Source organism: Cyclopterus lumpus, chromosome 9 (assembly GCF_009769545.1).
Source record: "Cyclopterus lumpus isolate fCycLum1 chromosome 9, fCycLum1.pri, whole genome shotgun sequence".
Classification (NCBI taxonomy): domain Eukaryota; kingdom Metazoa; phylum Chordata; class Actinopteri; order Perciformes; family Cyclopteridae; genus Cyclopterus; species Cyclopterus lumpus.
Window position 1 is genome coordinate 24,359,646 of NC_046974.1, and position 12,598 is coordinate 24,372,243.

At 38.0% G+C, this 12,598-nt stretch overlaps 1 protein-coding gene across 1 annotated transcript in view; it reads right to left on the reverse strand.

Annotated features, from left to right (window-relative positions):
- The window catches only part of cacna1ba (calcium channel, voltage-dependent, N type, alpha 1B subunit, a), a 124,043-nt gene that overhangs the window by 41,120 nt on the left and 70,325 nt on the right, over positions 1-12,598 (reverse strand). Inside the window, exons 27-32 of the mRNA XM_034541093.1 lie at positions 12,241-12,252; positions 10,128-10,151; positions 3,835-3,931; positions 3,073-3,233; positions 2,808-2,945; positions 714-915 (exon numbers count right to left, since the gene is read on the reverse strand). Of these exons, the coding sequence (XP_034396984.1) occupies positions 714-915; positions 2,808-2,945; positions 3,073-3,233; positions 3,835-3,931; positions 10,128-10,151; positions 12,241-12,252 (634 nt within the window). The remainder of the gene's footprint in view (positions 1-713; positions 916-2,807; positions 2,946-3,072; positions 3,234-3,834; positions 3,932-10,127; positions 10,152-12,240; positions 12,253-12,598) is intronic.

Consider the following 12,598-nt stretch of genomic DNA (forward strand, 5'->3'; position numbering starts at 1 on the left):
CTGAATAACTGTAGTTACCATTATCTGAACAATAAACAGCAAGTATTGAGTTAATGGAGATTTCACGTAAGTTGTTTTCATTCATTTCAACTTCCAACTTAACTATTAGGTAGCGTACAGTTCATGATTTGTGTTAAGCTGTGCACTCATTCAAGGTGGTTGATAATATGTGGGCAACAATATTTAAAAAAAGCTTTGTTAACAACATGGTCCAAAACCAACAAACTTGCCACATTTGATGGTTAGCAAATATTGTATAGCAGGTCAATCCTATTTTACTAAAATAGGCTTTAACTTATTTTATATTTTTTTGCTCACTTTTTTAAAAGATCTGATGTGTTCACCTTGCTGGACTAACAAAAGATGGCTGCTATGCAAAAGAGGTGCACGCAGGTGGAGAATAATTTACTCAAACTGTAGTCATATTTAAACATTTGAGCCAATTATCACTGCCACATTACCAATCAACACAACATGTGTTTGGAAAAAGTGTGAGTTTGGTTATATCTCAAAGGATATGAGCTTCTCAGTTTCCTGTATCTCTGACCATGAAAAGGTCTCCAGTGACAGGACAAATCTTCCCTTAATGTTTCATGCTGATCTGTTCATAACATTTAGGAATTTTCAGCAAACAAAACAAAGAAATTGGGTAGAAGTGCTAATAGAGATGGTAAACATGAAGCTCAGAGTTGTTTGTAATGTCTCTGCTTTACCTCATTCTTTTCCAAGCTGCACTCAGACAAGGCCTTGTCTCCCTGCTCCTGGAAGGTGATGATGATGAGAGCCACGAAGATGTTAACAAAAAAGAAAGGGAAGACCACAAAGTAGACGACATAGAAGATGGACATTTCTATCCGGTAGCCTGGACTGGGACCCGTGTCTTCAAAGGTAGCATCCACAGAGTGCTTCAAGACACTGCAGGGAGAGCAGAGCAGAACACAACAGCCAAAACTAATTTAGGCAGTTTTGAAACAAAAAATAACATAAATGCAGTCTTTACTAATTATTAGGCCTACTTGAATAGTCATAGATAATCGGCTGCAATAATGAAGAACATTTTTTACTTTTTTATGTTTGTTTTACACTTTTCCGTGGCATCTGCAGAGTGCCAACTGACACCGATAAGTGGTTATGCCTGAATGAGTTTTTTTTAAATACAAGTCGGATAATATCTCTACTTGAAATGAATCATCCTTTTTATTAGAATTTAAAACTATTTATGAAAACGTTTTTAAATACAAGTCGAATAATATCTCCACTTGTCCTCTCCTTATATGTAGGTGTCAGTAGGTGCCACGAGCTGCCAGTGCCAATAGTTGTCACAGGAGGGCCACCACTAGTCAGAGAAGTGCCTCCTTTTTATATTCACCTTTCTTCAGTAATTGAAAACACAAATTTCACTGACATTTTATCAAACCACTTCTTGTTTGCGGTGTAATTTTTCTAAATATCTTCTTAATGTGTTGGGTTTCATTCTGTCAGCTGAGCATGTTGTCCTGTTCATCGGACTGCCATCAGATGTCAAACTTCTCTCACACCCGTTGGCACTCCTGTGACAACTAATGGCACTGGCAGCTCGTGGCACCTAATGACACCTACATATAAGGAGAGGTGTGGAGAGTGGAGATATTATTCGACTTGTATTTAAAAACGTTTTGATAAATAGTTTTAAATTCTAATAAAAAGGATGATTAATTTCCATTATTTTAGCCGATTGTTGCACATTACTATAAAAGTAATTATTTGGAAAGATTATATTTTGTTTCTTTTTGTTTCAAAACCAGCAAAATAAAATGTCCTGACACTTTACTGACGCCTGCCACAGACTTGCACAGTCTTGACACTGTCAGTAATCACACTCGCTGTCTCTCTAATATTTGGCAAAGAAATTGCTTATTGTGACTGCAATTAACCTGTTATGCACTGAATATCTTTTAAAGATAATAACAATAATGTGCAACCTGTGAAAAACAAAACAAGTTATTTTGAGACCCCAACTATCCTGTTCTGCGGTCTATTGAGACCCCCACTATCCTTTTCTGCGTGCTATCGAGACCCTTCCTTATCCTTTGCTATGGTTAACTTGACCCCTCTTAACTCTGGTTTAACGTCACCTTTAGCAAGCTCATCCTAACAAGTTCAATAAATAATTGTTTATTATATTATATCTCTCCTGATTAAAATGAATATCTCTCCTGATTAAAATGAAGCTTAGCAGAAGTTCAGTTAGGAAGACTCTGTTTACACTAATTTTCATTCATAATCTCTCCGTCGCTCCCTTCCTGTGATTGTGGGCATTCACTTTAAGTTAACCAACCAGAATCTGCATGGTTTCCTTAAGCCGATCACATCGTTGCTGTCAAACATGTCATTGCAGTGCAATCAGATGCGACCCTCCTACACCCCAGTCGGCATCACAGTTCTGCTCCTCATTCATCACAGGATTGCAGAAACTCTCTTAATCTCCGCCACCACCAGTGTCTAGACTCCACGGGGATTCTGCCTTATCTGACCTCAGCATTACTAACCCTCTATTATACTAGAGTCCAATCGCCAAAGACTATTCACTGTTCATTTCTTCTGAATGTGTAATACATTTTTCATTCTAATGAAGTCTCTGTTCTGACTATAAATAGTTGGTACCGCACCACCTCCCACACCGTGATATTCCACATCCCTAGCAATGCCTAGGTCCCTGCCCTGTTCCAGGTGTCAAATTCACCACGGATAGGCATAGTTTCAACTATGACAGCCGTATACATGTCTATAATGTAACTTGAAGAAGGAATCAAGTAAGTTGCACTTACGTTGGCCATCCCTCCCCAGTGGAGACGGTGAAGAGGGTCAGGAAGGCCCAAAGTACATTGTCATAATGGAACTCATATTTCTTCCACTCTCTTGGCATGGCGGCCACCTCGTCCTGGTCGTAGTCTAGGAACTGCCCTCTGGACGACATGAAGGCATAAATACAGCTGAGTTGGGTTAGACAGGTACAGGGTTTGGTTTTGACCACACTGATGTCTTAAAGGTTTCTGAAATAAATCATGAGGAAATGGGGGATTTTCAACCAACTTGCAGTCCTTCTCTAGGCCCTTGGACTCGTCTGTACAGTAGAAGAATTTTCCCTTGAAGAGCTGAACTGCGATGACAGCAAAGATGAACATGAAGAGGATGTAAACAATGAGGATGTTCAGCACATTCTTTAAAGAATTGACCACACAGTCGAACACCGCCTGAGGACACAGAGAAACACAAACACATTTGATTTAGGGATGAAGTGGAAGATATAGTTTAACAGTACCATCTATTAACTATCATCTATTATTTGCCAGGATGCTGGAGTTGTAGTCATGGTCTGAATCTGAATGTGATTTTTTTGCAATCCGAGTGGGACTAACATGTAGGCCCAGCCTGGCCACTGGGAATACTGTGAACATTCCCGGTGGGTTGGTCTGCTGGTGGGTCCAGCTCTGTGAGATGCATTTGCATGTAATTATTAAGGCACACAGATAATATTTAATATGCCTTGTGTAAAATGACTTTGGAACAATTCAAACACAAGATGGACTGTAAACTCAAGTAAGATCCTTCCTGAGAGGAAGGAAATAAAGAGTTGAAAGGTCCTTAAAAGAGAAGTAGTTTAACAGTGTAAACTACTGATACACTAGATCAGATATGTCAGCTCAATGAAGTCACAAAAACCTTGAGCGTAGATATACATATATATATATATATATATATGTGTATGTATATCTACTTATATATAGAACGTTTCTGTGGATTCTTGAAAGGGAGAGCTGATTTGGCTTAATCAATACAAATAAAGCAAATCACCTTGAGTTTTGGCAGACGTTTGATGGTTTTGAGAGGCCTGAGCACTCTGAGAACCCTCAGTGACTTGATTGTGCTGATGTCTTTGCCTTTGGTCCCCCTGTGGAAAGCAAACACAGTTAAACCACACAGAATTATGTAGGTCACCAGATCTTCTTCGGCATTACCAATAAACAGCACACATAGGACAAATTGGTTTCTAAAGCTTACTTTATAACATGATGTTTGCCATTTTGACACACTATGTTTAAAATGGGCCGAGTTAATGAGGTACACTAAAAAAAGGCTGTCTGGATATCAACACATCCATGAGAAATCCATTTTAAGTACAGAGCTGGAAGCAGGACGTGGTTAGCAGCCTAGCCTAGCTTAGCATAAAGACTGGAAGCAGCAGAATATATCTAGCCTGACTCTGTTTGAAGTTTGAAGTCAAAAAGCCCAGCACCACCTCTAAAGCTAACCGTGCAAAATAATCTAATGTGTTATACGTTTGTACCAATAATTTAGGTTAAATATTCATAAAGAATGTCATATAAGTTGTGTCTTTTGCTTCAAATCACTGTATACTCTTACTATATTAAACCAAGACTGTGATCTTTATCTAACCTTAACCAAGTTCAATGAATGCCTAATCATTACAATAAAACAGTGAATTAATGCAGTGGTCACTTTACGAGCATATATTGTATTGCAAGATCAAATATTTTAATTTTTTATATTTCATATTAGTTTTAAAGTGATGTCACAATAGTTGTACAGTTGTGTTATTTTTTTTGTATATTGATTTTATATTAGTTGAATAGTGATGTCATGATGTTATATTAGCTGTACAGTGATGCTAAATTAGTTGCACAGTATATGAGTTGTTCTGTGATGTCATAGTAGTTGTACAGTGACGTCATGATGATATTTCAATTGCAAAGTGATATCATGGTGTTATAATTGTTGCACAGTGCTGTTGTATTAGCCTTAAAGTGATTTCATGTTGTTATATTAGTTGTAAAGTGATGTAAAAAAATGCGGTACAGTGATGTTATATTAATTGTAAAGGGATGTTTCTTCTTGCCGTTCTCGCAACTCCTGTCTGCCTGCACCAACTGGAAGCCAGCACATTACATATCTCTCACAATACATTGTCTCATCCTTTGTTAGTGATGTTAGCTCCATCTTATTCACCTATGATCTTACCGAAACCATAATAATAGAAAATATGATAGAATGATGTGAAACCTTTTTCACAAACATGACACTTGACTAAGAGAGTAGTACAGTGTCGAATACAACATACATCATTACATTTACCATTTAAAATGAAAATGTCTACAGTGAGGATTGGTCTTATTGACGCAATGATTGCAAAGATGAAAACGGAATTCACAAGACAGATGCTTTGAACGTAAGAATATGGTGACCTGTTGGTTGATTTTGTTTTTATCGCAAGGTTTCCTTTGTTCTTCAACATTCACAGGACGCATACCGAGCAACATGACTGGTAGAATATGCATTTATTCATTTGGCAGACACTTGTCCAAAGGGAGGTGCAAATGAGGTATAATCCAAGTCACACTACATCAAGGAGAATGGTAAATTAACTTGTACTTGTATAGTGCTTTTCTAGTCTTATAAACACTCAAAGTACATTAACACTACAAATATTCATATTTCACCTATTCACACCCATTCGAAGGCACAGCCTGCTGGAGCAATTTGAAGTTAAGTGTCTTACCCAAGGACACATGGAAAGTACCGACGATCCTCTGATTGAAGGATGACCTTGCTCTCTCACTGAGCCACAGTCACCACAGACACAGAAGAATAGCCTTTATTTAAATTATTAGGTCCTCAAAGTTGTAAAATGCACTAATAGCTGAATTCCTTTCTCCGTTTGTTTGAACGAGAATGCAGTTGAACTGAGAACTGGGAGGCAGGGTTTACAGAAGCACTTTCGAAGATTGCTGGAAGATTGGGGTATTTTCATTTCCTTGCTAGTGGCCACGCTGAAGCGAGCTTTAGTGAATTGCAGTGGGGCCAGTGGAACGTAATGAGTCCAGTGATATGAGCTGTTTTTTGGTTAAAGACAGGACCTGGTATTGCGGCAGTCAACAAGCTACCAATCTTCATGCTAAACTAAGCTACTGCAAATCTGTATTTAACAAAGGTATAATACAGATTTTCTCCTCTCACTCTCAGAAAAATGGGAGTATACCTGTTTCCAAAGCCTATTCATTGTATCTTTAGTACAGCCAGAGCCACATTCATTACAGTGCCCAGCCAAAATGTTATCCATCTATCACTTAAATTGAGTTCAAGCAAACAAAGATAAGGTATGTTCAGAGGAATATTCACACAGCAAGACAGAGAACCGTCCTAGACTTTACCCACTAGTATCATCTCTTTTAAAATATGACAGCAGATTTTGTCAGAAACAAAACTTCAAGAGCTACATGTACATGCATTTTTAAAAGCCTGTATACACTTTCCTATATTTATATGTATGGTTGTACAAGGGTGGATGGAAACCATGTCAAGGACACTACTACTTGGGGTAAGTGGGATTTGTAGTCATGTTTTTTTCGGAGGATTACACACTTCACAGGAAAATGCATCTCCTGACAATTCTGCTGTCATGAACAAGTCAGTGTGAAATTGCATGCAATCAATTAATAAATTAACATAATGGTTTAATTTACAAAAGTAGAAGAGAACTCCAATTCGATACATTGTTTTCCATGCAAATATGGTTACAATTAAGACAGGATCTTAAGGCATCAAGATGAGGTCCTGGGACAGGGATGCCGTATGTGTACAGATTGTAAAGCCCTCTGAGGCAAATTTGTAATTTGTGATATTGGGCTATACAAAATAAACTGAATTGAATTGAAAAAAAAGATGTCTTGATGTTTGGATAAAGTAGAGCTGCAGTGTTTTATCCGGCCAATTAGTATTTCTGCTCTCATGACAAATGACGAGCAAAAGGTTTGCTACAAAATGGTGAACTTACCACTGTACAGTAAAAAAGAAAAGTTTATTCTCCTACTGTATGAGTCTAATAGTGTAATACTAGACTGATTGGATCTAATTTCCACTAGGACATGCTAACACTTCAGCACTGTTTTTGATAACAATATCAACAGCTTATTTGTACCGTCATCTGTTGGTGTTTAATAGTTAACTGAACTGACATAAGTATTCTCCCTAAAACATTATTATTAGACTTAAAAGGACTTAAAAACCTATTGTTTCTATGAGCTTCTTACCAAGAGTGATGGGATCATACAAGAACAAACATATTTGGTTATTTCTCATGACATACTGTATTTGTGTTTTTGACTGCGTTCCTTTTATTAGCTTGAAGAGGGCAGAGCCCAGTAGGAGAACCATTCGGGGTTCAGCAATATTTGTATCAAATCTGATTAGAGTTTAGGGGTTGTTACTTCATATTTTCTATTGGATCTCAAACCACACTCAAAAAGGAAACAGATTAGCCCAGTTCAACTGTTAATAAATTAATTGTTGTTTTTCTCAACCTTAACTAATTGTTGCTTTGGTCATGAATTTACAAATGTATCCTGTGTAGTGAGTCATACTGGTTGACAAAGACACAGCATCTGTAACACCTCATGATGTCCCAACAAGAAAACGTGACCATGCCTACTTTATCATCTCCATACATCTGGCCAATCCCTGTGTAAAGTGGACGTGCTTGTTGGATTGTCAGTTGGAAACCAATCCTGACATAAGGTGTTGGGACAGGAGCAGTGTATGCTGCTCAGCCTTGATTTTAAGTGTTCTGACCCCTTTATGGTGCCACTATCTGAATCTGAGCACCAATAAGTTCACTGGCTGACTCTGTCTACTGTTAACACTATTTGATATTATACAGTTGTTATATTGTGTTTTCTCAGGACTCCCTTGAGAGCCGCATAGTGATACTGAGTGGATATCTTGGTGTAACACAATTAATTGCATTGTACTTCAAATTCTACATATACTGTATGCCAATCCAGAATCAAATGGGAAAGAGGATATAGTGAAAACACTTCTTCAGAGCATAGGAATACCATGATTTCATAAACTAAGTGGTGTTCTCTTCTACGTTCAACTACAGAGAAGATGGAAATAATATGGGATATAGAGCAGAATGCCTTAAAAGACAAATGTTGAAAATGGCAGCAGATAAATCTTTTGCTATATTGAGTTATTTCAAACCTCCCAGAAAGTAAAATGATGTTGTCCTATAGCTTGCAATTGGCCTGTGCTAGATGAGCACAGAAAACAATGAGAAATACAATTCATAGGATGAATTAAAACAGAACATATTGCGTTAGTCTAGTAGTTTAAAACCAAAAGCAAACAATAAGGGGTTATAGCAAGAGAACATTATACTGTGCACATATTGATTGAACTAAATATTCCATACAGAGACTTTTTTCTTTCTTTTTCTTTTTGTCCCAGTCAGTTACACACTTTGTGGTCAGTGTCACATAGTTTGTAACTGACTTGTACAATTTTGTCAGCATCTTCCCATGTCATACAATTAGATGAATTAGAATGCTGGATGAGACCAGCCTGCTCTTTCTGACAGCTCTACTCTGACCTCTTTGCCCTATCTCTAATGGTGAACTTCACACCTCCCTCTTAAGCACAACAGTGCATCACATCTTACAACGCAATCAAAGGAGCACTTTGAGGGGCTCTTGAAACCAACCTGCATGTCCTATGTGGAGGATGCAGAGTTGGACGACTCTGGAGAAGCCCTCTTAATATCCCTGTGAGGATGAAATTCACCCTCAGATGCTAAGGGATATGGACATTGTGAGGTGGTAGACAAGGAGTGGTGGGGGGGTTCCATTTTTTTTTTTTAAGTGACTTGGTAAAGTTTATGTCAGAGGGTTCTGACAGATAGGCGAACCTCATATCCAGGACGAGCAATGCGTATCACGACTATACTGTAGTTAATTGTGCTTGGCTTGAACTTTAAACTCCCAGGTCAGAGCATCTTTATCTTCAGAGTCTTAAGAGTGGGTGGGCTTAGAATGCAGTGCAATACGGAGCTGAAGAGAACTGTGGTTCTCTTAAAGCCCCAAAGAACCCTAACTCTACTTTGAGAACCGCTGAAATTGGCTGTGGGGTGACAAATAGCATGGCATCGGATATGAAGAAGGAGCTTTTGTCTTTCTATGTGCCCTTAAGAGATCCCTTTACTCAATCACAACCACATGCAACACCGTCCATGCTCTGATACACATTAGCCTAGCATGCATTCCTAGTGACATAAAACCAGTTGGTTTTAGACCAGACACTCACAGAGTTACATTAGGGGCAAAGAGAACAACCATATAATGATAGCCAGCTGCATTATAAAATAATTTACAGGATGGCCTCTGTCTGTCTTAAAGGAACACTGCAAGTCTGTGCATGGGACGGCAGTGGAGGAAGTGTTATAAATAGTAAGACTTGGCCTCTATTTCCTTCAATTGATCAATAATTTACTGTTACTTCTTAGATTCTCTATTCATTGTGGCGGTATGAGAGAAAAACAAAGATCTGAACCTATCCTATCCTCGTAACGTTTTCAGGTTGCATTCTAAAACACTTTTGATTAATTTCTACTTCAAACACAGAAAATCAACATCTAGGGCATTTTTACATTATCAGGGCTGTTAGAAACACCAAACTGATCATCATGGTCTTGTTATGGAGAAGGACTGTCTTAAACTTATGCAATTAATGTGGGCATGCCACTATCAACTATACATCATGACTGATTGTGATCGCTTGCACAGTGAGTAGTGAACGGTAGTCCCAGTATCACAGCACTAGTCATAGACACTCAATACTGCACTGAGTATTCAACATACACAAATTCATAAAAAGGAAAATAGATTGACCAACACAAGACTCAGGTTTCATTCCAAAATGCAAAATAAAGAATGTGTTTATACTATCACATTATATATCTATTTAAAACCAACCTTTTGGTTACTATTTGTTATTACTGAAATATATTAGACTACTATCAAAATCATGACCTGGGTAGTAATGAGAAAGTACTAAGTTTGATTTCCAGCCAAAAGGGTATTACAGCATTTTGGAATGACACTGCTAAACCAGCAGTGGTTTTAGTATGAGGATGCAGTGTTACACAGGCATTTGATTCACCGGATTATGGGTTTACTTGTTTTCTACATGAGGTTGTTCAAAGCATAAGCAGAATGGTAGTTAGAGAGGGTGGGATTTAGGGGAATGGGTTAGGGTGAAGTATGGGAATAGCGTGGCAAAGGGAGGTTCCCCACCTGGTCACACCTTGTTGCGATCTACTTAGGGGGAAACAGTGGTAAAACAAGGTATAGCACATTTACACACACACAAACAAAATAAAGCATATGTTTGCATCAAATGCACACCATAGTTTCTACTGTCTAACAGATATAATATTTGATGCACTTTGGTTGGTAGCAGACTAGGTAAATCCCAGGAAAGAATATCCTCCACAATTAATTTAATTTAATTCAACAGGTGTTAATTTTGGAAGTAGCTTATCACTGAAGTAACACAAAACAAAACTGTTGGGGATCATGACAGGCACTTGCTCAGCTCTTGTTCTGTTATTTACACACGTGTACAATTTATCCGTCTCAGCCAATGCATCAAATTAAAAGAGAAATTCCAACAAAATAGGCCCTTTTGGGAGATTTTCTAAATATAAATACTATAATCATAATAAAACCAATAGAAATCTCATCCAAACTTTGAAACTGAAATGCAACAAAAAGCTTCAGACTGAGCTCAACACATATGACAGATTTGGCTTTGATGGGTTGCTGTGATTAGTTGTCCTTGCCACAGGCAGATGGAATGCAGGCAGAGCAAACTCCAAAGACATGCACGAGTGAGTGACAGCTGTATATCAACCAGGACTTTCTATCTGCCAAATTCACAAATATTGTTTTTACTTTTGAAAAATAAATATTAAATAAAATAATCAGACATTATGAAATAAATATTTACAGGTAAAAATAAAAACGAAAAATATGTAATACAACCTTGAAGTTTAAAACATACAATAATGTTTTCAAAACTCAGCTCATTATTGTGACATTGTATATCATCCTGCTTCTTTTTACCATCACAGAGATTACTGCAGGTCAATTTAAATAAATGCCAAAAACACATCTTTTCATAACAAAGTCACTGTCAAGACAAAGGGCATAACCAGTTCTGTGATTGGCTGTTGCTTCTTTCTGAATGAGCCAACAGCCAATCATCCTGACTCTGCCCTTTTTGTCATGACTGATGAACAAAGACTTTGTAATAAAAAGTGGCATTTAGCGTTAGTGAGGCATTAGTGAGCTGTGGGTGTCCCCTCCTCCCTCCCCCTCAACATGCTGCTGAGTCTGACAGATAAAGGTTGAGTAGGTTAAGTTGGGCAGTTTAGAGCAAACTGCAGGTGAATGGTAATGATGTGACAGTATGTTCATTGTGCAGTTGTTAAACAGCTCTAGCTAACAGTTAATCTAATGTGCATGCTTCGATCACAGAGAAGATCGATATCCCGGAGACCTACTCGTGCCCTCCAGCAGCAGATTGGCTTGTTGCATTGGGGAGCTTCTGATGAATTCATGATAGATAATGTGAAATTGATGGTATCATTACAGTCCAAGCAGAGGTGTGGGAAGCCAAAGTGCTACTGAACACACCTCCCATCAAAGTTTCGGGGAAGATAAGGCTGATGAACACACAGGTGACATGCCCCTCTATAGTAGAGGATACCTTTAGCCAAGCACATGATCAAGTACGGGAAGATTTTAGATGGACGACGGGATGGGAGTTATCCAAACGTAACAGTGCACACCGCAAAACACAAGCAATTTTACTTCATATACTGAATGTCTTCCAGGCTTTTAAGGGACAAATACACATTAACAGCTGAAGGTGATGAATCTTGTACTTTTGAAGTACAATCTTTTTTTTTACAATAATAATTATAATCAATTATGGGGGTGAAGAAATGTGAGTGTGGGGTGTATGTGTTGTGTTGGGTTCAATTGAATGTAGGAAACAAGTATAGTCTCTCAATTCTGAGAGACAAATATTATCCCCATAAATTATATCTAGAGCATAGATGATTGTTTGTGTGCATTTTTCTTTGCTTGTAAATTCTCTACAAAATTCAACTGATGCGTGTGTAAAAATGTCACAAGAGTGCTTTAACCATCCAATTATAAAGATGTAGTCATCCTTTGACATGCCTATAAAGAATGCCTGGATACATTTCAAGAAGTAAGAATATGGGAGGAAATTACTTGTCTTGGCAACGTAGGTGTTAGTACGTAGGTGTTCTGTCACATACATACACACATATAATGACACAGACAGGCAAGATGAGGGAGGTAGAGAAGGCATTACCCCATGAAGCTCCTTCAATTTGAACCCAGCACAGAAACAAAGAGAGGATCATGTCAATAAACAACACACTTATTGTTCTTTCAGGATTTCACCTCCAGTCTGGTTCCGTCTCTTGTCTGGTTCTGTTACAAGATTTATGTTCTGCTTGTTTGTGTAGACTAAGAGGAAACAGCTGTGAGTCAAGGTAAAACTGGGCTGTTGAACAGCCTTCATCCTCCAATTAAGGGTAAATACACTTACAACAGTAATAAATTATTTCATCACTTTCATACCCATTTTAACATCAAATTAATATCCAGGAAAGCACAAGAAGAAAATACATTGGTAAGAAATTGTATTACTGTTTAAAACTAGTTAA